Source organism: Pseudochaenichthys georgianus, chromosome 12, assembly GCF_902827115.2.
Source record: "Pseudochaenichthys georgianus chromosome 12, fPseGeo1.2, whole genome shotgun sequence".
In the NCBI taxonomy this organism is placed as follows: Eukaryota; Metazoa; Chordata; class Actinopteri; order Perciformes; family Channichthyidae; genus Pseudochaenichthys; species Pseudochaenichthys georgianus.
In genome coordinates, this window is record NC_047514.1 from 474,939 (window position 1) to 496,687 (window position 21,749).

The window sequence follows — 21,749 nt, forward strand, 5'->3', positions numbered from 1 at the left end:
AGTACAAGATCTGAGTACTTCTACTTTTACTCAAGTACAAGATCTGGGTACTTCTACCTTTACTCAAGTACAAGATCTGAGTACTTCTACTTTTACTTTAGTACTTCTCCCACCTCTGTGTACACGCCACACATTTTAAGCAGAACCTAAATATTAACGACTCCACCCGAGAGGATATAGAATGAACGTGTTGCCTTCATATCGTGAAAGCTGTTAGCACTTGTGTTTCCCAGTGCTAATAAACTCTGATAGGTTAGCGCCACCTACTGGAAGAAGTGTGTGACAGGTACAATCCTTGTGTTTTATTGACATGGCTGTAAAACAGTGCTGAACAAAACTCCGAAATTCATAGTTTACATAAAAAAAAAAAATGATACATCTTACTCAGTCGCGTTGGTCACAAGCTTGGAATCTCAACCACAGAATTTGGACTTAAACTAAATAAAAGAACTTTCAGGGAAAAAAGGAATTGAGATGGAAGAGGAAATAATATTAAACAGGATTGACTTGTTATTACAGTACGAGAAAGGACCCTTTTATCGGGGCTAGTCACTCCCCTCCATCGGGTCAGAAATGTGTGGCATTGTAAAATAAAATGAATACAAGTGTTCACATTTCCTAATATAAATAAAACACTGAGAAGCCTTTGAAGTGATAATATAAGATCATGTTAAGATATATATATAAAAAACCAGTCTATCAGGGGCCTTGTTAAGTCAAGGCGACGGCGCCCACCGAGTGTAACCCTGAAAAGGCAAGAAGAAGGAACATAACAGCTGGGCCTGCAAACTGTCCACAGAGCAGATCAGACGACACCGATCTCCAGGTAAGGAACGTGGAGCGTTGACGATCAGACGAGACGCTTCCCACACACGCCTGAAAGCTAAAACACCCGATCGAACTCCGTCTGACTCGTGGTGGCTGGGTTTCTGTTCTGATTGGGCTGCTGCTGCGGCATGTGGCCTCTCCGCCTGGGCGGGGCCAGGTACTCGAACATGGAGGTGTTGTGTGTGGAGAGCATGTTCTTCAGGTCCGAGGGCATGGGGTCGGACCAGAAGAAGTCGTGGTTGAGCGCGTCGTCGCTGTCGATGCGCTGCACCGGGTCCAGAACCAGCAGCTTGTCGATCAGGTCCAGAGCGTACGGGTCCTTCACGTAGGCCTTCAGGCGGTCCTTCACTTTCCGCTTCTGCCCTTTAGGGAGCTCCATCTTCTGGTACAGCTCGTACTTCTTATCCACGCCGGGCCACACCTGAGAGAGAGGATAGCGGTTCAGGGTCCAGGCGACAGAGAACACAAGTACTGCACGGGATGACTTGCAAAGAGTTACAGAGGAGACGTTAACTGCAGTATTCATGGCTTTCATGCGTTTCGTATTTATTCCTTTACACGGCAGGAGGATAACGGATTCCTCAACAGTTCCCACTTCAGTGCGTATGGTGGTGGGTTAGGGCTACAGGTGTGGAAATGACTAAGATCTGGAACTTGCCCCTGTATGACGCCTGGTGTTAATTTAAAATTGTAAGTACAGTACATGTTGTTCTTAAAGTATGTCATATTTTATTGAATTCAAGCAGTTGTTGGTATACTGACCCTTTGTTTTGAATACTAACTGATTTCTAACATTGTTTAGGTCGAGCGCAATGGGTGTTTGCCTCTTCCTGCACCGTCTGGCATTTGTTATCTGTGGTTTCGGGTATTATTAAATTACAAAACCATTTCTAGATCTTAGTTTTGATCATAAAGTAAAATACTAAATTGTTCAGTTCCAGATACCGCTGACTAACGGCGCATTTCCACAACTACGGGTACTTTTTCACAGTTTTCTGGCTCTCCAAAATCCAGGTTCTTTCCGGGCCAACAGCCGGGCTGAGTCTGCTAAACTAGTGACGGCAAGGGGGCTACAACTACAACAAGATGAACACATTTGACCGTGATTTAATTCTAATACACGTTTCAAAATGATGCCGGAGTAACAACACACTGATACCGGTTAGTAAAAACCATGAATTAACGCTTTGACAAGTCTGCAGACAGACGGCAGGCGAAGAACCTTTTAAAATGCGTGTTTTCTGAATGTAGCTTGGCTAAGCTAACGTTGTATATGCTCCGACCGTCCACACTCACAACAACGGCCTACAGACATAAATAAACCAGCGACTGTATTCTCCATGACACAGGCAGTCTGTGGTTTGTACTTGTTTAACTTCTGTCTAGTTTCTGAACAGATATGAGGAGCTGTGAGCTCTGAGGGCTAACAGCTAACGGCTGATGTTGGTTTCCTGTGGTTCGCATTGAAGATGACGTCACGGCTCCGCCTACACTGCGTTACTATAGTTACTGCCCCAGCTACTAAACTGTAATGGAAACGCAGCATAAAGTGAGCCTGGCCGTACTGAGCCGAGCGAGGCCTGCAGTGGAAAAGCGTAGATACACTGTGATCTGTAAGTACTGTGTAAATGATAAACTGAGGCATGACATCGTTCAGAAATGCCAGGTTGTTCATGATGCTTTGTATTTCATCAAATGTGAACATTGTACTTTTCTGCACTAAAACAAAAAGGGAAGGAGTTGTGGTTATTAATGCTATGATTTTACTGCTCCGGCACACTTGAGATCGAATGTGTCTGGACGCCCCCCCCCTCCTCTAAAGCCATGCTCCTATGTTACCTCAGCGGTGATGGAGCCGCACAGCTGGCTGATGAGAGTCAGCTGATGCTGCTCAGTGTTGCCTTGCATTATGGGACTTCTGGTCCACATCTCCGCCATGATGCATCCTGCTCCCCACAGGTCAATGGGCGGGCCGTAGTCTCGCTCACCTAACAGAAAAGATAGTTAAATAAAAAGTTTATAAAACGCCTTTTCCAGAAAGCGCTTTCAGATACAAGTCAGTTCAGTCATATTCATGCATACAGAGGCCGCTTACATGTAGATATTAAAGAGTCCTCTCCTGCTGATGTTCAGGTGTATATCAGTATGTAGTGTCTCTACTTTAAAGAGTCCTCTCCTGCTGATGTTCAGGTGTATATCAGTATGTAGTGTCTCTACTTTAAAGAGTCCTCTCCTGCTGATGTTCAGGTGTATATCAGTATGTAGTGTCTCTACTTTAAAGAGTCCTCTCCTGCTGATGTTCAGGTGTATATCAGTATGTAGTGTCTCTACTTTAAAGAGTCCTCTCCTGCTGATGTTCAGGTGTATATCAGTATGTAGTGTCTCTACTTTAAAGAGTTCTCTCCTGCTGATCTTCAGGTGTATATCAGTATGTAATGTCTCTACTTTAAAGAGTTCTCTCCTGCTGATCTTCAGGTGTATATCAGTATGTAATGTCTCTACTTTAAAGAGTCCTCTCCTGCTGATGTTCAGGTGTATATCAGTATGTAGTGTCTCTACTTTAAAGAGTCCTCTCTCCTGCTGATGTTCAGGTGTATATCAGTATGTAGTGTCTCTACTTTAAAGAGTCCTCTCCTGCTGATGTTCAGGTGTATATCAGTATGTAGTGTCTCTACTTTAAAGAGTCCTCTCCTGCTGATGTTCAGGTGTATATCAGTATGTAGTGTCTCTACTTTAAAGAGTCCTCTCCTGCTGATGTTCAGGTGTATATCAGTATGTAATGTCTCTACTTTAAAGAGTCCTCTCCTGCTGATGTTCAGGTGTATATCAGTGTGTAGTGTCTCTACTTTAAAGAGTCCTCTCCTGCTGATGTTCAGGTGTATATCAGTGTGTAGTGTCTCTACTTTAAAGAGTCCTCTCCTGCTGATGTTCAGGTGTATATCAGTATGTAGTGTCTCTACTTTAAAGAGTTCTCTCCTGCTGATCTTCAGGTGTATATCAGTATGTAATGTCTCTACTTTAAAGAGTTCTCTCCTGCTGATCTTCAGGTGTATATCAGTATGTAATGTCTCTACTTTAAAGAGTCCTCTCCTGCTGATGTTCAGGTGTATATCAGTATGTAGTGTCTCTACTTTAAAGAGTCCTCTCCTGCTGATGTTCAGGTGTATATCAGTATGTAGTGTCTCTACTTTAAAGAGTCCTCTCCTGCTGATGTTCAGGTGTATATCAGTATGTAGTGTCTCTACTTTAAAGAGTCCTCTCCTGCTGATGTTCAGGTGTATATCAGTATGTAGTGTCTCTACTTTAAAGAGTCCTCTCCTGCTGATGTTCAGGTGTATATCAGTATGTATGTCTCTACTTTAAAGAGTCCTCTCCTGCTGATGTTCAGGTGTATATCAGTGTGTAGTGTCTCTACTTTAAAGAGTCCTCTCCTGCTGATGTTCAGGTGTATATCAGTAGTGTAGTGTCTCTACTTTAAAGAGTCCTCTCCTGCTGATGTTCAGGTGTATATCAGTATGTAGTGTCTCTACTTTAAAGAGTCCTCTCCTGCTGATGTTCAGGTGTATATCAGTATGTAGTGTCTCTACTTTAAAGAGTCCTCTCCTGCTGATGTTCAGGTGTATATCAGTATGTAGTGTCTCTACTTTAAAGAGTCCTCTCCTGCTGATGTTCAGGTGTATATCAGTATGTAGTGTCTCTACTTTAAAGAGTCCTCTCCTGCTGATATTCAGGTGTATATCAGTATGTAGTGTCTCTACTTTAAAGAGTCCTCTCCTGCTGATGTTCAGGTGTAACCAGTATGTAGTGTCTCTACTTTAAAGAGTCCTCTCCTGCTGATGTTCAGGTGTATATCAGTATGTAGTGTCTCTACTTTAAAGAGTCCTCTCCTGCTGATGTTCCAGGTGTATATCAGTATGTAGTGTCTCTACTTTAAAGAGTCCTCTCCTGCTGATGTTCAGGTGTATATCAGTATGTAGTGTCTCTACTTTAAAGAGTCCTCTCCTGCTGATGTTCAGGTGTATATCAGTATGTAGTGTCTCTACTTTAAAGAGTCCTCTCCTGCTGATGTTCAGGTGTATATCAGTGTGTAGTGTCTCTACTTTAAAGAGTTCTCTCCTGCTGATGTTCAGGTGTATATCAGTATGTAGTGTCTCTACTTTAAAGAGTGCTCTCCTGCTGATGTTCAGGTGTATATCAGTATGTAGTGTCTCTACTTTAAAGAGTCCTCTCCTGCTGATGTTCAGGTGTATATCAGTATGTAGTGTCTCTACTTTAAAGAGTCCTCTCCTGCTGATGTCCAGGTGTATATCAGTATGTAGTGTCTCTACTTTAAAGAGTCCTCTCCTGCTGATGTTCAGGTGTATATCAGTATGTAGTGTCTCTACTTTAAAGAGTCCTCTCCTGCTGATGTTCAGGTGTATATCAGTATGTAGTGTCTCGACTTTAAAGAGTCTCTCCTGCGTGATCTTCAGGTGTATATCAGTATGTAGTGTCCTCTACTTTAAAGAGTCCTCTCCTGCTGATGTTCAGGTGTATATCAGTATGTAGTGTCTAGTTATGGTCCTCTCCTGAAAGTAGTCCTCTCCTGCTGATGTTCAGGTGTATATCAGTATGTAGTGGTCTCTACTTTAAAGAGTCCTCTCCTGCTGATTGTCCAGGTGTATATCAGTATGTAGGTGTCTCTACTTTAAAGAGTCCTCTCCTGCTGATGTTCAGGTGTATATCAGTATGTAGTGTCTCTACTTTAAAGAGTCCTCTCCTGCTGATGTTCAGGTGTATATCAGTATGTAGTGTCCCTACTTTAAAGAGTCCTCTCCTGCTGATGTTCAGGTGTATATCAGTATGTAGTGTCTCTAAGCTTTAATGTTCAAAAAGCTCTTTATTTTTCTCATACTGCAGCACCTTTTTTCACCCTCCGTCTGAAACCAGAGACCTGAAGTAAACAAAGGAGTCCTATGGAGGCGTTTCAGGCACACTGCAGGGAAGGGAAAACCCAACAAGCATAATAGGAATGCAAACCATAACAAAAAGGACTTTAAGGAACAGCAGGCACTACGAATAGCTGCAGCAGTGTTGCCATGGCAATTCTGGAGCTATTGCAGAACCCAAACATTACTAAGGAGTGAATTAGTGAACAACGGGAGTGCCTGTGCATGTTTCTGTGTGCCGTCTTGACCCGTGTCGTCTCACCCAGCAGCAGCTCTGGAGGTCGGTACCACAGGGTGACCACGCGGTTGGTGTAGCGGTTCCCCTGACTGTTCTTAGCCAGGCTGAAGGCTCGAGCCAGACCAAAGTCAGCCAGCTTCAGGACCCCGTCTCTGGTGATCAGCACGTTGGCTGCCTTCATGTCCCTGTGGAGGATCTGAGGCAAGGAAAGGAAATGTTAAGACCAAGACTGGAACACATGGTAGCAGTGAGAATTATGAGTATGCGCCGCTTTCCCCCTTCGACTCCAGTTGGACTCAGATGCTGCACTTTTTCTTGTCCATGTGATGTTTTAGTGTCGTTTTGTTTCTTTCTGTTATCTGTCAAGTGGGAACTAAGTATTTTTTTGTACGTTTTTTTGTTTCTCTTGTTTTCCTACGATACTGTTATGATTGGCTGCGAATAAGAAAATATGAAGGGCAGCCCATCCATTTCTATTTATTTAATAAAGGGGCAGGTAATATAAGATGATTTTCTTCTCCCTACGCCTTTTCAGGTATGGTGTGTTTATAGAGACATGTTCTGTAAATAATTGTTATACATTAAGTTGTACATACCATGAACGGAACAAATAAAAATGAAATGAATAATTATGTATGAATGAGGGGCTTTTCCCTGGGATTTAAAGGGGACCTATCAGGCGAAATGCACTTCTTCATACGTGGATTCACTGAATTTCACTCTCGTTGTAGCTCCAATAGCTCCAGCCCCCACCCTCCCTGTGAGCAGTGTGCTCTGATTGGTCGGGACACGTCACATGCGTGTTCATAATCCAGAGGGAAATAACTCTCAGAATAACGTTATTAGCACATTTTTACAACTTGAGGAACGAATAAGGGCTATACAAGCGTTCACACTGGGTAGTTTATTTAGTTTAAAAAAAATTATCCAACGATATACAGACGTCTCTTTCCCCATGTAAGTCAATGGGAAAAAGTGTTTCCCGGGCCTGGCAACCAAACGGAAGTGTAGTACCGCCGTTTGGCCACCACGAATATTTTCATCTGAGTCCGGCGCACTTCCTGGGGGCTTGGTTTATACCCAGAATCTGCACTTTTGAAACAGGAAGTGAAAGAGAGGGATATGAGGCATGGCTAGAATGGGTGATCTGTTTGGTATTTTGAGCAAAACACTTCATAGACATGTTTTATATATGTGAGACCTATGCTATTGCCTACAAATAGCTTGATAGGTGACCTTTAAACCGGGAGAAGATGCATGTAAATCAGACCAAGGAGGCAGTGGATGTTCATGTTTACTCTCGTGGCTCACCTTGTTTCTGTGGATGTAGTACAGTCCATTGAGCAGCATCTGCATGACCTTCTTGATCTCTGCCAGGGTGAACTTAACGTTGGCGTTGCTCAGCAGCCCGGCCAGGTCGTGCTCACAGAAGTCAAACACCAGGTAGATGCTGCCTTTGTACCGGTTGAACTGAGTAGCTTCAAGAAACAATGACAAGGGAGAAGAGAGACATTTAAAACAAGTGCTGTCACTAAATATCCTTCCTGCTGCCCAACAGTGAAACAAACTTATGGCGCTTTTCCACTGCAGGGCCTCGCTCGGCTTAGTACGGTATAGTTTGGCCCGGCTCACTTTATGCTGCGTTTCCATTACAGTTTAGAAGCTGGGGCAGTAACTATAGTAACGCAGTGTAGGCGGAGCCGTGACGCCATCTTCAATGAGAACCACAAAACCAACATCAGCCGTTAGCTGTTAGCCCTCAGAGCTCACAGCTCCTCATATCTGTTCAGAAACTAGACAGAAGTGAAACAAGTACAAACCACAGACTGCCTGTGTCATGGAGGATACAGTCGCTGGTTTATTTATGTCTGTATAGGCCGTTGTTGTGAGTGTGGACGGTCGGAGCATATACAACGTTAGCTTAGCCAAGCTACATTTAGACAACACGCATTTTAAAAGGTGTTTCTCTGCCGTCTGTCTGCAGACTTGTCAAAGCATTAATTCATGGTTTTTACTAACCGGTATCAGTGTGTTGTTCCTTCGGCATCATTTAGAAACGTGTATTATAATTAAATCACGGTCAAATATGTTCATTTTGTTGTAGTTGTAGCCGCCTTGCCGTCAGTAGTTTAGCATACTCAGCCCGGTTGTTGGCCCGGAAAGAACCTCGATTTTGGAGAGCCAGGAAAACTGTGAAAAAGTACCCGCTAGCCGGAACTACGCCGAGTGGAAACGCACCCAAAAACGGGCTTAAACCGCGCTGTAGTGGAAATGCGCCATTAGATGAAGACAGAAACGAATCCTGGCAGTACATTTATAGACGCGATATGTTCTCACCAACCTTTGGTTCTGCAGATCTCGATCAGATTGACCACGTTCTCGTGTTTGAGCAGCTGGAGGATCTTGATCTCTCTCAGAGCTGTGATTGGAAACTGAAACAAAGCAGCCAGAAGAATACATTCATTTAACAAACGTGTTCAATCACTGATTAGAGTTCAGGGTGTCAATAGTAAGGGCGCTTGCCATATCTGACCCGTTTGCTTCAGTTAAGGTTCTCTTACCCCTTCTTTCTCATTTTCCATCAACACCTTCTTCAGTGCGACCTTCTTCCCGGTTTGTCTGTGCTTCGCTTTGAACACCTCCCTGTGAAGTGGACATTAAAACAAAAGACATTCAGAACTATTCATTTAGCTCACAACTTCAATATTTAACACCTCGAAGAAAGGAATGATTTCTAGCTTAACATTTTAAGCTTTGGAAACTAGAGTGTTTATAAACTACAGACTACAACGTCCCTTAAATGTGTTCTGTATACTGGGGGATACAGCCATTGGACAGGCTGTGTCCATGTGTGACATGGGTATAATATGGATGCAATTGAATGTGTAATAACATTGTTACATGGGCGTGTATTAATGTGTAATGAAGGTGCAAGAACAGTGTAATACGGGTGTAACATGGGTGGAATATCGGGGGTAAGTTAAGGGTACATTCTCACAAAAGTCTCCTAGACATAATACAGATTTAACGGTGCTAAAATAAGCCATGTTTACCTTGAACTAAAGGCATATTGTTGTAGCCTAACTAAACTATGCCGAAAGACCTTGTTTTGTTATTTAAGTGACTACAGATGGGGTCAAAGAATAGTTAGCAGCATGAATGTGTGGGAGCAAATGATTTCTTAATGTTCTTCAGTTTAGTAAAGCACTTTGAATTGCCTTGTTTTGAAAGGGGCTATTGTGGTGGAACATTACGGGACATCAGAGTGTGTTGCGCCACGGACCTGTTAGGGAGCGCACCTGTGGTTTGTTATCAATCATTCTAGCTTGAGTAGCATGTAATGAAGTTGTTCCTACCTTTCTGAAAACTAATGGGAAATAAAGTGTGGAGTTCCATACTCCACACGCCGCCTCCGCCTCCCACTCATCGGCTCTACACGATATCAATAAACCTGCCTAAAGTTAGCTAGTAGCACAGCTGAGCTACCATTAGCCACACAAACAAACAAACACCACCCACTCAGCTTGTTGGTCACACGGTAAACATGTGTGTGTGTGTGTGTGTGTGTGTGTTTCTCACCCGAAGGTTCCTTGTCCTATTTTAGCCATTTTCTCATATTTTGAGAACTCGTCGCAGAAAGGGAATTCCACTCCATCGTAGTATTTGGACATGATGGCGGCCTCACGGTCGGGCCTGAGGAGGAAATTCACCTCATTTTAAGACACTGTTGTTAACACGAGCTACATAGGAAGGTAACATAGCTCAATAACAACACAGATATGTTAAAAATAGAGTTGTAAATAGTTATATTCTTACTTTTCAGCCACCGCCGTCGCCGCCGCGGCATTGCTTGTTTTTTCTCGCTGCATCTCTACTGCGAAACTTCTTCTGTGGTTTTAATGGCGGTTGGAAAACAGCTTTTATGAGCATTTACCGCCACCTCCTGGAATCTGGGAATAGTGTACTTTGACTAATCAAGTGTTAAATAGACTTTAGTTCCACCTGGAGTAACTTCACAAGCTTCCCTGCAGTATACAAAGTCATCCAAACTAGCTGCACCTTTACCAGCCTTGAGAACATAAAGGACGGAACATGACATAAGTATAAATACATGTTATTCTATTTTGTGTTATTATAATTTTGTATTTATTTTAAAAAAGTACGTTTTTTATTATTATTTATTTAAATGTTAATATTTATTTAAATGATTTATGTAGTGATATCATTTTTTTATTTACCCATTGTATTTTTACTTGTCATGTCTTTGTCATTATATTTTATTTTATTACATTTGAATTATTTTATTAATTATTATTTGTTGATACTTGCTACAATTAAAATGTAATTAAATTATTTTAATGTTTGTTTCTCACGTCCCCATGAGGAGCTGGTGGCATCTCCCTAACCAGCCCGACAGCCCCTCCTCACCGTATTTTGTATCATGATTTTTTTTTAATATACTTATTTTTAATGTATTTATATTTTTTGTAATTATTATTTTTTATGTATTCAAAAAATAAATCTCTTTCGTTTCAAATACATTTTTGTTTTTCATTATTATTTATTTAAATAGTAAATAATATTTACCAATTCATCTGATTCTCTTTGTAATACATTGTAAAAAAAAAAAGATTATATCTAAAACACACCACTTTCATAAGTAACACACTCGCTCTGCAATAATGTCATGTTTTACATAATTCTGTCAGAACAAAAACAAAGACGAAACAGGAATCAACTCGAACACTTTTATTGTAAATTATGGAAAAACAAACCATCGAGTTAGGAATTGTGAAGCTAGTGAGTTACACGAAGAAGACGTAGTAAGTATTTTTAGGAGGTGTCCATGGTGAGAACGCTCTCCTCCACCACCTCCAGGTTCAGCGGGGTCACCACCTTCGACAGCACGCCTGTGGTTCCTATCTTGTACTTGTAGTCACCGGTTCTACATCAGGGAACACAGGTTTCAGTTAAACACGTGCATGTTGAAGGGAGACACTTCAGCCACAGAGGAGACATCCAGAGGACACAGAGGAGACATCCAGAACAAGTGGTCAGTACGGGGCGGCGATACAAATCACACTTCTTTCACTGCAGTACTTTTTATAGCTTGTATATTTCACAATACGGTATTCTGTTATTTTACTTAAGAAATAGTTTATAATCTTTATGCATCACATTAAGAGTATTTTCTGTTTTGATTGGCATTATGCGAGACGTCTTCAGTAAAAAGCAGCATTCCGTTTCCTTTAATAGGACACATTCTTGATCCTAAATATCTTTGTTTCGCTAAAGTTCTGTTGTCTTACAAAATACACGATAGTTAAACGTATCTTATTGATATTTATTTCTCTCTTGTTTATCACCGTTGCATTCGATATGGAGGTGATCTAAAAGTGAGAGTAATCCGGTTACTTTTATATAGTGATACTAATGGCGCTTTTCCACCGCAGCACGGTTTAAGCGTTTTTGTGTTGCTTTCCACTCGGCGTAGTTCCGGCTACCGTTTCACTTTTTTCTGGCCTTCCAAAATCGTGGCATGACTTTAAATTATCAACAACTCTTGAGGTAGGATCTCTAGTCGGACACATTTCTACCTCTTCACGGTATGTCCGTCACATCCCCCCGCCCCCTGTCGGTTAGTCACACGCTCAGAAGAGAGGGGGGGGGGTGTTAGCTGTGCACTCGGTCACACCACACTGTACTCACTGCTGCACGCCTTCACGCTCAGTTAGTCTCCAAGCAGAACAAGCAACGAGACAATAAGTCAGCCACAGCTCGTCATGACTCAATCACCCAGCATGCTTAGCGTCAGAGCGGAGCTGCTGTTCATCATGGACTCATAATGTGACCGTGTGTGCAACGTATGACTCGCACATTGATCCAGAACAGGGGATATGTGCACTCTGAGGTGTGTGTGTGTGTGTGTGTGTGTGTGTGTGTGTGTGTGTGTGTGTGTGTAGTTCACCATAGTATACAGAAGCAGTGTTGGAATAAAAGGATTATTAAGCTGCATAGCAGATCCAAAGTACACCTTTAAGACATTTCATTTACTTTTTGTAGTCTCTCAACAGGGACCGATAAACGCTTTGATATTTACAGCGTGAACGAGGAAAGAAAACGCTGCATCAGCTCAAAGATACCAGAGTACCTAAAAACTACTTTGCCTCTGGCTGTAAGGAAGTTACATTCAGTGTGTGTCCTCCCCACCAGGATCATTTCCTCACCTGACGCCCTTCTTGTTGGCCTCCTCGTGGGGCCGGATGTAGTCCAGGTTGCCCTTGGTGATGACACACAGGTCGATGTTGCTGCCGGAGCCCAGGTCGTTAAAGATTCCCGCAGCGATGGCGTCTCTCACCAGCCGCTTGGCGTCCTCCTCCTTTCAACACCGACAAAACAAATACAAATAGATCAGCATTGATGCTCAGTTCGAAAATCTGATCTTTAAAAAAGGTGTGGGGGGGGGGGGGGGGTTACCTCCATGTCAGGCTTGTAGCGATCCTCAAACACCGCCATGGCAGCCAGAGAGCCAGAGCCTGCGGAGAGGAAATCAAGTTCACAATGAGGCCATCAATTAAATATTGTCTCACCCTCTTTAAGTGCTGTCTAGAGTTTAGAGTTCTATTCGAAGCTGCGGTTCATTAGAAATAAACATAAGATAAGACTTCATTCATCCCGAAGGAAATTGTTGCGCCAGAGTTACAAGATGGAGGTCAGAGGTGAGTGTGTTGTGTCTGAGGCGTACCCATGGTGACGTAGGGCAGCTTGTCAGTGGAGCCGTGGGGGTAGATGCTGTAGAGGTGAGGGCCGTTACAGTCCACTCCGCCCAGAACCAGAGCCGCCCCGATGTGGCCCTGATACCTGAAACACACAGCATGATGTATGACCTAATGTGAAGCCGAGTGGGCAGAGACATGGAGACTGTTGCTAAGCCCCGCCCCCTCTCATATTACAGCCTGCTGTCAATTTACTTTCTCTTTCTGTTCGACGTGTTCGTCCTTCACCACAAGTAAGTCATATATTTGTTCTTTAAAAAGAGAGTCTGTTAACAATTTGAACGGGATTCGAGCGGTTTAGTAGTTCGTTCACATCGAGTTGCAGCATTTGTTTGTGTATCTTTGGCTGTAGTTGTGGGGAGTTGTCGGGTCTGGAGTTTTGTTTCCTTCCTTTAGAAACACACTTTGAGATAATACTGTAAGTGCCCGAGCATCTATATCCAAATGTATATTCAGTTAAGATTAATAAAAAGGTATTTTCTGCCTTCGTTGTTGACGAGAACTCCGTATTCTCATCTCCCTTCCTCACCAGGAAGAGCGTAAGTACAGGCCACTTGGATCGAAGCCAGCCCTTCTGCTAACACTTTGATACGCTCCACAAAGCATTTGATTCGGCTAATTTAATATCCAAACTCTCTTGATTTACTTGTTCACCCAGTGCGCTCGCATGGACCTCTTCATATTGATTTAATGGGATCCTTCTGATGACTTAAAGCAGGGGTGTCAAACTCAAGGCCCGGGTGTCAAACTTAAGGCCCGGGGGCCAAATCCGGCCCGCAACTTCATTTTATGTGGCCCCGCAAGAGCTTGCAAAGAATATAATACGTTTATTATACGGTTACATGCTACTTTACAGTATATCTATATATGTTCATTTTAATTAATTTCTTATTTTATAGTTATTTCTTATTTATCCTTAATTGTATTAATCTGTGTGAATCTGTTTTGTCCTGTTTTTCAATCTTACCCTGTTGCTGTTAAACTACTGAATTTCCCCACGGGGATTAATAAAGCTCCATTTTATTTTACAGAAGCATGTTCCCCATAAACTGCATGTCCCACAATGCATCTCATGTTGTGACATGCGCACTGAAGAGACTTGCAATTATTTGCCCTAGACTTCTGCTTTCAGACATAATTACAAAGTTATTACCCTATCCAATAAAAATCCAATGCAGAGGCAATAATATAATACAATACATTATTTCATACATATTATGTATTTAATTATGTTTATTTATATAGTTACAACCGGCCCTTTGAGTGCAACCATAATGCTAATGTGGCCCACGATGAAATTGAGTTTGACACCCCTGACTTAAAGTGTTAGGCCTTTGAATGCAGATGACACTGTTGTAGTCAAACATGCATGTGTTAGCAGCTACCAAGCTAGCAGTCGTGTTTACCCGTAGATGCACGAGTGACTACACTCTTCCATAAGTGGCTCAAAAAGGACCCGTATTAGAATAATATGTGTTTTTATGTCATTTTGGTTAAGAACAATCACAAAATATTATATTTTGGTTCACACTAGAAATATTTTATATTTAATTTTTCACTATTTATAATTTTAGACATTTTTTTTTACATTTTGAAAAAAAACGTTTTGAACATATCGATGCAAAGATCTCCGCTATTCTGAGACCCTCAGTGTGTTCCAGTCCCTTTTCAAAACTCATCTCTTCTCCTCTTGTCTACTCATCATAGCCCCCCCCATCAATCCATGCCGGTTGATCAAGTTTGATAGTCCCATACCCCCACCCGAACCTTCCCTTGTATTGTTAAGCGACTTTGAGTCCTTGAAAAGCCCTATCAAAATATAATGTATTATTATTATACTGACAGGTTTCAGATCTTGCTGTGTAAAATAATCTTCCTGAGAGGTGTCACTTGTGATGTCGTCTGTGTGTCCTACAGTGAATGTATTCCTGACAGCAACAGGTGATAAGAATCAAAGGTTCCCATAGGATAGAAAATGCATGCGGGTCATTTTTGACCCACTTGTGGAAGCTTGGGGTAGAAATACAAAAACTACAACTTCTTAAAATGTAAATGTAAAATTTGAATGGCATGATTTCCAAAACATGTTTTTTGAGAAACAGCTGGAATATGAAATGATAAAAAAAAAATGTAATTACAAAGATACTTCAAGAAAACCAGCTCACCGACAACAAAGTAGTTTGTAGTAGTAGTTTTTTCCAAAGTCATGGCACAACCTCCTAACAAGGCAGTCTGTTTTCAACTGTTCACGTCCCTTTTAAAAAGATCCTAAATATTGCGGTGTGTACCTGAAGAGCATCTGTTTGAGCATGCGGTTGGCAGTGGCCACGCGGGGCACGCGTCCTGTGGAGAGGGCGTGCAGCTCCAGGTTGGAGGAGATGATCTGAGTGGTCATCTCCGTGTCTGCAGCTGTTCCTGCTCCACAGCAGCTGCACAGAAACAAGCAAGCGGAGAATAAGAAACCAAATCATCCATTTCTCTCAAAGTCATGTTGTCTGGGCTCGGAGCAGAAGTAGACTCCACTCGAAGTGTGCAACGCCTACGGTGGACACTTGCTAGATGTTAGAGGAGATGGTGGACACTTGCTAGATGTTAGTGGAGATGGTGGACACTTGCTAGATGTTAGTGGAGATGATGGACACTTACTAGATGTTAGAGGAGATGATGGACACTTACTAGATGTTAGAGGAGATGGTGGACACTTACTAGATGTTAGTGGAGATGGTGGACACTTGCTAGATGTTAGAGGAGATGATGGACACTTACTAGATGTTAGAGGAGATGGTGGACACTTGCTAGATGTTAGTGGAGATGATGGACACTTACTAGATGTTAGTGGAGATGGTGGACACTTGCTAGATGTCAGTGGAGATGGTGGACACTTGCTAGATGTCAGTGGAGATGGTGGACACTTGCTAGATGTCAGTGGAGATGGTGGACACTTGCTAGATGTCAGTGGAGATGATGGACACTTACTAGATGTTAGAGGAGATGGTGGACACTTGCTAGATGTTAGTGGAGATGGTGGACACTTGCTAGATGTTAGAGGAGATGGTGGACACTTGCTAGATGTTAGAGGAGATGGTGGACACTTGCTAGATGTTAGTGGAGATGGTGGACACTTGCTAGATGTTAGTGGAGATGGTGGACACTTGCTAGATGTCAGTGGAGATGGTGGACACTTGCTAGATGTCAGTGGAGATGATGGACACTTGCTAGATGTTAGAGGAGATGGTGGACACTTACTAGATGTTAGAGGAGATGATGGACACTTACTAGATGTTAGAGGAGATGGTGGACACTTGCTAGATGTCAGTGGAGATGGTGGACACTTGCTAGATGTTAGTGGAGATGGTGGACACTTGCTAGATGTTAGAGGAGATGGTGGACACTTACTAGATGTTAGAGGAGATGATGGACACTTACTAGATGTTAGAGGAGATGGTGGACACTTGCTAGATGTTAGTGGAGATGGTGGACACTTGCTAGATGTTAGTGGAGATGGTGGACACTTGCTAGATGTTAGTGGAGATGGTGGACACTTGCTAGATGTCAGTGGAGATGGTGGACACTTGCTAGATGTCAGTGGAGATGATGGACACTTACTAGATGTTAGAGGAGATGGTGGACACTTGCTAGATGTTAGTGGAGATGGTGGACACTTGCTAGATGTTAGTGGAGATGATGGACACTTACTAGATGTTAGAGGAGATGATGGACACTTACTAGATGTTAGAGGAGATGGTGGACACTTACTAGATGTTAGTGGAGATGGTGGACACTTGCTAGATGTTAGTGGAGATGATGGACACTTACTAGATGTTAGTGGAGATGGTGGACACTTGCTAGATGTTAGAGGAGATGGTGGACACTTGCTAGATGTTAGTGGAGATGGTGGACACTTGCTAGATGTTAGTGGAGATGGTGGACACTTGCTAGATGTCAGTGGAGATGGTGGACACTTGCTAGATGTCAGTGGAGATGATGGACACTTGCTAGATGTTAGAGGAGATGGTGGACACTTACTAGATGTTAGAGGAGATGATGGACACTTACTAGATGTTAGAGGAGATGATGGACACTTACTAGATGTTAGAGGAGATGGTGGACACTTACTAGATGTTAGAGGAGATGATGGACACTTACTAGATGTTAGAGGAGATGATGGACACTTGCTAGATGTTAGAGGAGATGGTGGACACTTACTAGATGTTAGAGGAGATGATGGACACTTACTAGATGTTAGAGGAGATGATGGACACTTACTAGATGTTAGAGGAGATGGTGGACACTTGCTAGATGTCAGTGGAGATGGTGGACACTTGCTAGATGTTAGTGGAGATGGTGGACACTTGCTAGATGTTAGAGGAGATGGTGGACACTTGCTAGATGTTAGAGGAGATGATGGACACTTACTAGATGTTAGAGGAGATGGTGGACACTTGCTAGATGTTAGTGGAGATGGTGGACACTTGCTAGATGTTAGTGGAGATGGTGGACACTTGCTAGATGTTAGTGGAGATGGTGGACACTTGCTAGATGTCAGTGGAGATGGTGGACACTTGCTAGATGTCAGTGGAGATGATGGACACTTACTAGATGTTAGAGGAGATGGTGGACACTTGCTAGATGTTAGTGGAGATGGTGGACACTTGCTAGATGTTAGTGGAGATGATGGACACTTACTAGATGTTAGAGGAGATGATGGACACTTACTAGATGTTAGAGGAGATGATGGACACTTACTAGATGTTAGAGGAGATGTGGTGGATCTTGGAGCAGTTCTTGTCGGCCACCACCATGCCCTCGGTGGCTCTGGTGTCGGCTCCCAGGATGACGCCATCCTTCAGAGGGAAACGCAAAGTATATTTTACACGCAAAGTAAAACATACGTTTCTAATAACTAGCCTCGCTGCTGAAAGCCGCTGGTTCTTTCCAACATGTTAACTTAGTTAGGTGACTTTAGACCGTGGTATAATAACCAACCACTCAGGTCGCACCCCTTAAAGCTGACCTATAGACGCATATCTTCTTAAAACATACTTCCCAGGTGATGATTAAGGGACTAACTAATAATAAAACTCTCAGCATCAGCGCTTTAGAAGTTTAAAGTTTGACTACATGTTAATCAGCACGTCACTCACCTTAAAGACGATGCCACAGATGGTGGTTCCTGTCTTCCGGGCAGTCGGCAAGCTGCTTCCCACTTTGTTAGCCTCTCCTAACAGATATGCATTTCTGAAAAAGATAAAAAGCACATGTATAACTCTGTCGCTGTAAAAACAACAGTTCTCTTGATAACCCGAGGCTACAATGGCCATGTCATTTTAAAAGTCTGTCGGCTGCTCAATTCCCTTACACTACATTTGCTTAATGGCAGGTCATCAATTGCTTTGAGCCGTTTTCATAATCTTATTTTGTAAAAGAACTGCCTAATGGCCTTTTTTTTTACATGTCTGTTGATTTTTCATACTACATAATATTCAGTGATGTTTGGTTTTTTAAGCGCCTGCTGTTCTGAACCACTACACTTGTCAAAATCTAACATTCCCAAAATTAAATTATGTACACACGTTAAGTGTAAAACTACATACAAACAATGGAGTGCTTTACCAAATCAAAAACTCCTAGTACACGTGAAGCCAATTGTATAACTGTCTAAATTGCTGCATCTTGTTACTTAGCACTTGCAGAGTTGGAAGACGTGAAGTACCAGAGTGTAGGAATACTCTGTTACAGTGAAAGTCCTGCATTCAAAACGTTCCTCAAGTGAAAGTAGAAAAGTATTATCATTAAAATATAGTTACAGTAGTGACAGTAAAAGTAGAAATACTCAGATATTGTACTTGAGTAAAAGTAGAAGTACTCAAGTCTTGTACTTGAGTAAAAGTACTCAGATCTTGTCCTTGAGTAAAAGTAGAAGTACTCGGATCTTGTACTCGAGTAAAGTAGAAGTACTCAGATCTTGTCCTTGAGTAAAAGTAGAAGTACTCGGATCTTGTACTCGAGTAAAGTAGAAGTACTCAGATCTTGTACTTGAGTAAAAGTAGAAGTACCAGAGTGTAGGAATACTCTGTCACAGTAAAAGTCCTTCATTCAAAATGCTCCTCAAGTGAAAGTAGAAAAGTATTATCATCATAATATAGTGAAAGACAGTAAAAGTAGTCGTTGTGCAGATTGGTCCATCTCAGAATAATATATATGATATGTTTTATAATGATTGATCATGAAAGTGTTCTCAAAGCTGGTAAAGGTGCAGCTAGTCTGAAGTACTTTGTAGACTGCAGGGTAGCTGGTGGAGGTGCAGCTAGTCTGAAGTACTTTGTAGACTGCAGGGTAGCTGGTGGAGGTGCAGCTAGTCTGAAGTACTTTGTAGACTGCAGGGTAGCTGGTGGAGGTGCAGCTAGTCTGAAGTACTTTGTAGACTGCAGGGTAGCTGGTGGATTTACTCCAGGTGGAACTAAAGTCTGATTTAACACTTGGTTATATTTCACACCATTCATCCAGATCTGTGAAGTAACTAAAGGGATTAAATACATGTAGTGGAGTAAAAGTACACCATTTACCTCTGAAGAGAAGTGGGGTAGAAGTACACAGTAGCATATATGGAAATACTCAAGTAAAGTACCTTACTTTAGTACATTTAATTAGTCACTTTACACCACTATGCACTTGGAATATAGTCGATTAAAATAACAGGTGTCGGTGTAAAGTGTCTAAATCCAGTCATCTCCTCTACAGTATGAACTAACGTTAGCTAACCGTTAACTAGCATAATGTATACAACAGCTGAATATAAACAGGTATGAGAAGAAATGCTCCACCAGGACATGTTTGTATAAAATACACGTTATATAAATGTCAACCCATAAGATATGAAGCGTATTGTGTTCAAATGTAAAACATACTAGTCGCGCAGAAAAGCCTTAGTCATCGTATGGTTGACGTGAGTTAGCATCACTAAGAAAAGCCCCTCAAAACGCGCCTATTTCACGCAACGTCTCAAAACAACAGCCACAACATCATTCTCCTTAGTGAGGTAGTTATTGTGAACAGGTTTTCCTTTATTAAAACGTAGCTTACCTCTTGCAGTGATCGAAACTGAAACCCCCGACCGGTGGCTGGTTCACTATTAATGTCGCCATCTTGATAAATGAAGAGGGGTTTGTTTCCCGGAAGTAAAGGAAGTGGGTCTTCTTCTGTGGTGTTTAACGGCAGTTGGCAGCCTCCCTCTGGAGCCAGCTTTGTACTGCGACCGACCATCGTTATTGTAGAATATATATTTTGTCTAGACCAGTGTCTTTTCATCAGAGGAAGAAAGTAATTAAATACATGTACTCAAGTACTTTACTTAAGTAGAATTTTGAGATACTTGTACTTTACTGGAGTATTTCCATGTTATGCTACTGTGTACTTCTACTCCACTACAGTTCAGAGGTAAATCGTGTAATTTTAAGTAAAAGTTGAAGTACTCAGATCCTGTACTTGAGTAAAAGTAGAAGTACCAGAGTGTAGGAATACTAAAGTACAAAGTAGCATTACATTGAAATACTCAAGTAAAGTACAAGTACCTCAAAAGGGTACTTACTGTAAGTGCAGTAGGCTACTTGAGAAAATGTACTAGTTACTTTACACCTCTGGGTACTGTTATCATAAACATTCTAATCATAGCATGTATGCAACTTTGTGTGACAGTGGTGTATATATATATATATATATATATATACATATTGTGAATGAAAGATAATTACAATATATATATTATAATAATTTTTCATTCACAAAATTGAGTAAATAATAACTAATGATAATCTAACACACAAATATTTGTCACCAGGTTAACTTAATGAATACATCAACAAAGTGAGAAACAAATATTAGCAGTTTTTGTATTTTACACGTTCTGTAACAACCTAACTGTTTTCCAGAACCCCATACACACGGCCTGGTCTGTGTTTTTAATCATGCTTCTGTGTTTTGTTCACCAACAGGACAGGTGCCAACCCGATGCCAGCTGGATGTCAAGGTCGGAAAGGAAATGGGCTCCAGTCAGGTGGACGAGATCAGATAGTGCGCCTCCAAAACAAGATGGGAGCATTATGTTGATTAAGCTTTTTATTAAAGCAGAGTGGGAGAAACAGGTGGATGAAGGTGTAATCGGTGGATCTCAGAGACTGATAACAGGTTTAATGGGCTCTGACCTGAACCTCGTCGTACACTTCCTTCATGTTCCGATACCTTATGTTGGGGATGTGAAATCATGACTAACGTTTTCCTGCTGCGTCTGTCCACCTCAGCAGCTCTTCAACCTCACTTTAACCACCAGAACCCCTTCGGTAGGAACTAGCTACTAATCAATACAAGCATCCTATTACAATGAAGCGTTAGGCAAAACAGATGGCACTGTTTAATTCATGTATAAAGCCGGAATTAGTATCTTTATATTCACCATCAGTGGGGGTCAGAAACGCAACTTTATACAAATGAATGGTAATGTTGTCTTGTTTTAAATATTTTTGAAACAAAATTTTCCTCCCTTGTGGAACAATCCGGATGTATCTAATCAATTTCCGCACATAGACCAGATCTCCATGTTAAGATAACTCAGTCTCACGGCATTTCGAGTTATAGTCACAAAATTAATCTATTGATTACCAACACGATTTCGCCATTTTTTTTTCGTGTCACACAGAACGATTTTAAAAGCAATGTAAATAACAACAAATTAGAAGGAAAAACAGATACAAAAATACAGATTTCAGTATTCTGACAAAGAACGATTTTAGAAGGAATGTATTTCTATTGGTAGTATGTTTCGTGCCTGCACCAAATAACAACAAATTAGAAGGAACAAATATGACAACAAATACAGATTTCAGTATTCTGAGGCTCTGAGCCATTTCTTTTCCTCGCGGACGGCAACAAAACTCCGACATTATATAATTTAAATTAATAGGGATAGGGTTTAGATATTAAGTA

At 41.7% G+C, this 21,749-nt stretch overlaps 2 protein-coding genes across 2 annotated transcripts; both read right to left on the bottom strand.

Moving 5' to 3' along the window:
• Window positions 1-287: 287 nt before the first annotated feature.
• cdk9 (cyclin-dependent kinase 9 (CDC2-related kinase)) lies at window positions 288-9,900 on the bottom strand. The gene is made up of 8 exons (XM_034096574.2): window positions 9,811-9,900; window positions 9,574-9,687; window positions 8,556-8,637; window positions 8,336-8,426; window positions 7,306-7,472; window positions 6,019-6,190; window positions 2,668-2,816; window positions 288-1,249 (listed from the first exon to the last, which is right to left on the bottom strand). The coding sequence occupies exons 1-8, from the start codon at window positions 9,861-9,863 to the stop codon at window positions 884-886; spliced, it is 1,194 nt and encodes a 397-aa protein (XP_033952465.1). The 5' UTR covers window positions 9,864-9,900; the 3' UTR covers window positions 288-883.
• Window positions 9,901-10,728: 828 nt separating this feature from the next.
• Window positions 10,729-19,966, bottom strand: psmb7 (proteasome 20S subunit beta 7). Its single transcript, XM_034096101.2, has 8 exons — window positions 19,854-19,966; window positions 17,915-18,008; window positions 17,517-17,614; window positions 15,059-15,199; window positions 12,740-12,855; window positions 12,472-12,530; window positions 12,222-12,373; window positions 10,729-10,939 (listed from the first exon to the last, which is right to left on the bottom strand). Exons 1-8 carry the CDS (start codon window positions 19,913-19,915, stop codon window positions 10,828-10,830), a joined length of 834 nt encoding a protein of 277 aa, XP_033951992.1. The 5' UTR covers window positions 19,916-19,966; the 3' UTR covers window positions 10,729-10,827.
• Window positions 19,967-21,749: the final 1,783 nt, after the last annotated feature.

Bases quoted from the DNA above. Each gene is read 5' to 3' on its own strand.
- cdk9 (XM_034096574.2), bottom strand. From the start codon at position 9,863: ATGCAGCGAGAAAAAACAAGCAATGCCGCGGCGGCGACGGCGGTGGCT. The intron at 9,688-9,810 runs GTAAGAATATAA...TTTCCTCCTCAG, and splicing joins GCGACGGCGGTGGCTGAAAA to GCCCGACCGTGAGGCCGCCA. The intron at 8,427-8,555 runs GTAAGAGAACCT...GCTTTGTTTCAG, and splicing joins TGGAAAATGAGAAAGAAGGG to TTTCCAATCACAGCTCTGAG.
- psmb7 (XM_034096101.2), bottom strand. From the start codon at position 19,915: ATGGCGACATTAATAGTGAACCAGCCACCGGTCGGGGGTTTCAGTTTC. The intron at 18,009-19,853 runs GTAAGCTACGTT...TATCTTTTTCAG, and splicing joins AGTTTCGATCACTGCAAGAG to AAATGCATATCTGTTAGGAG. The intron at 17,615-17,914 runs GTGAGTGACGTG...TTCCCTCTGAAG, and splicing joins TCTGTGGCATCGTCTTTAAG to GATGGCGTCATCCTGGGAGC.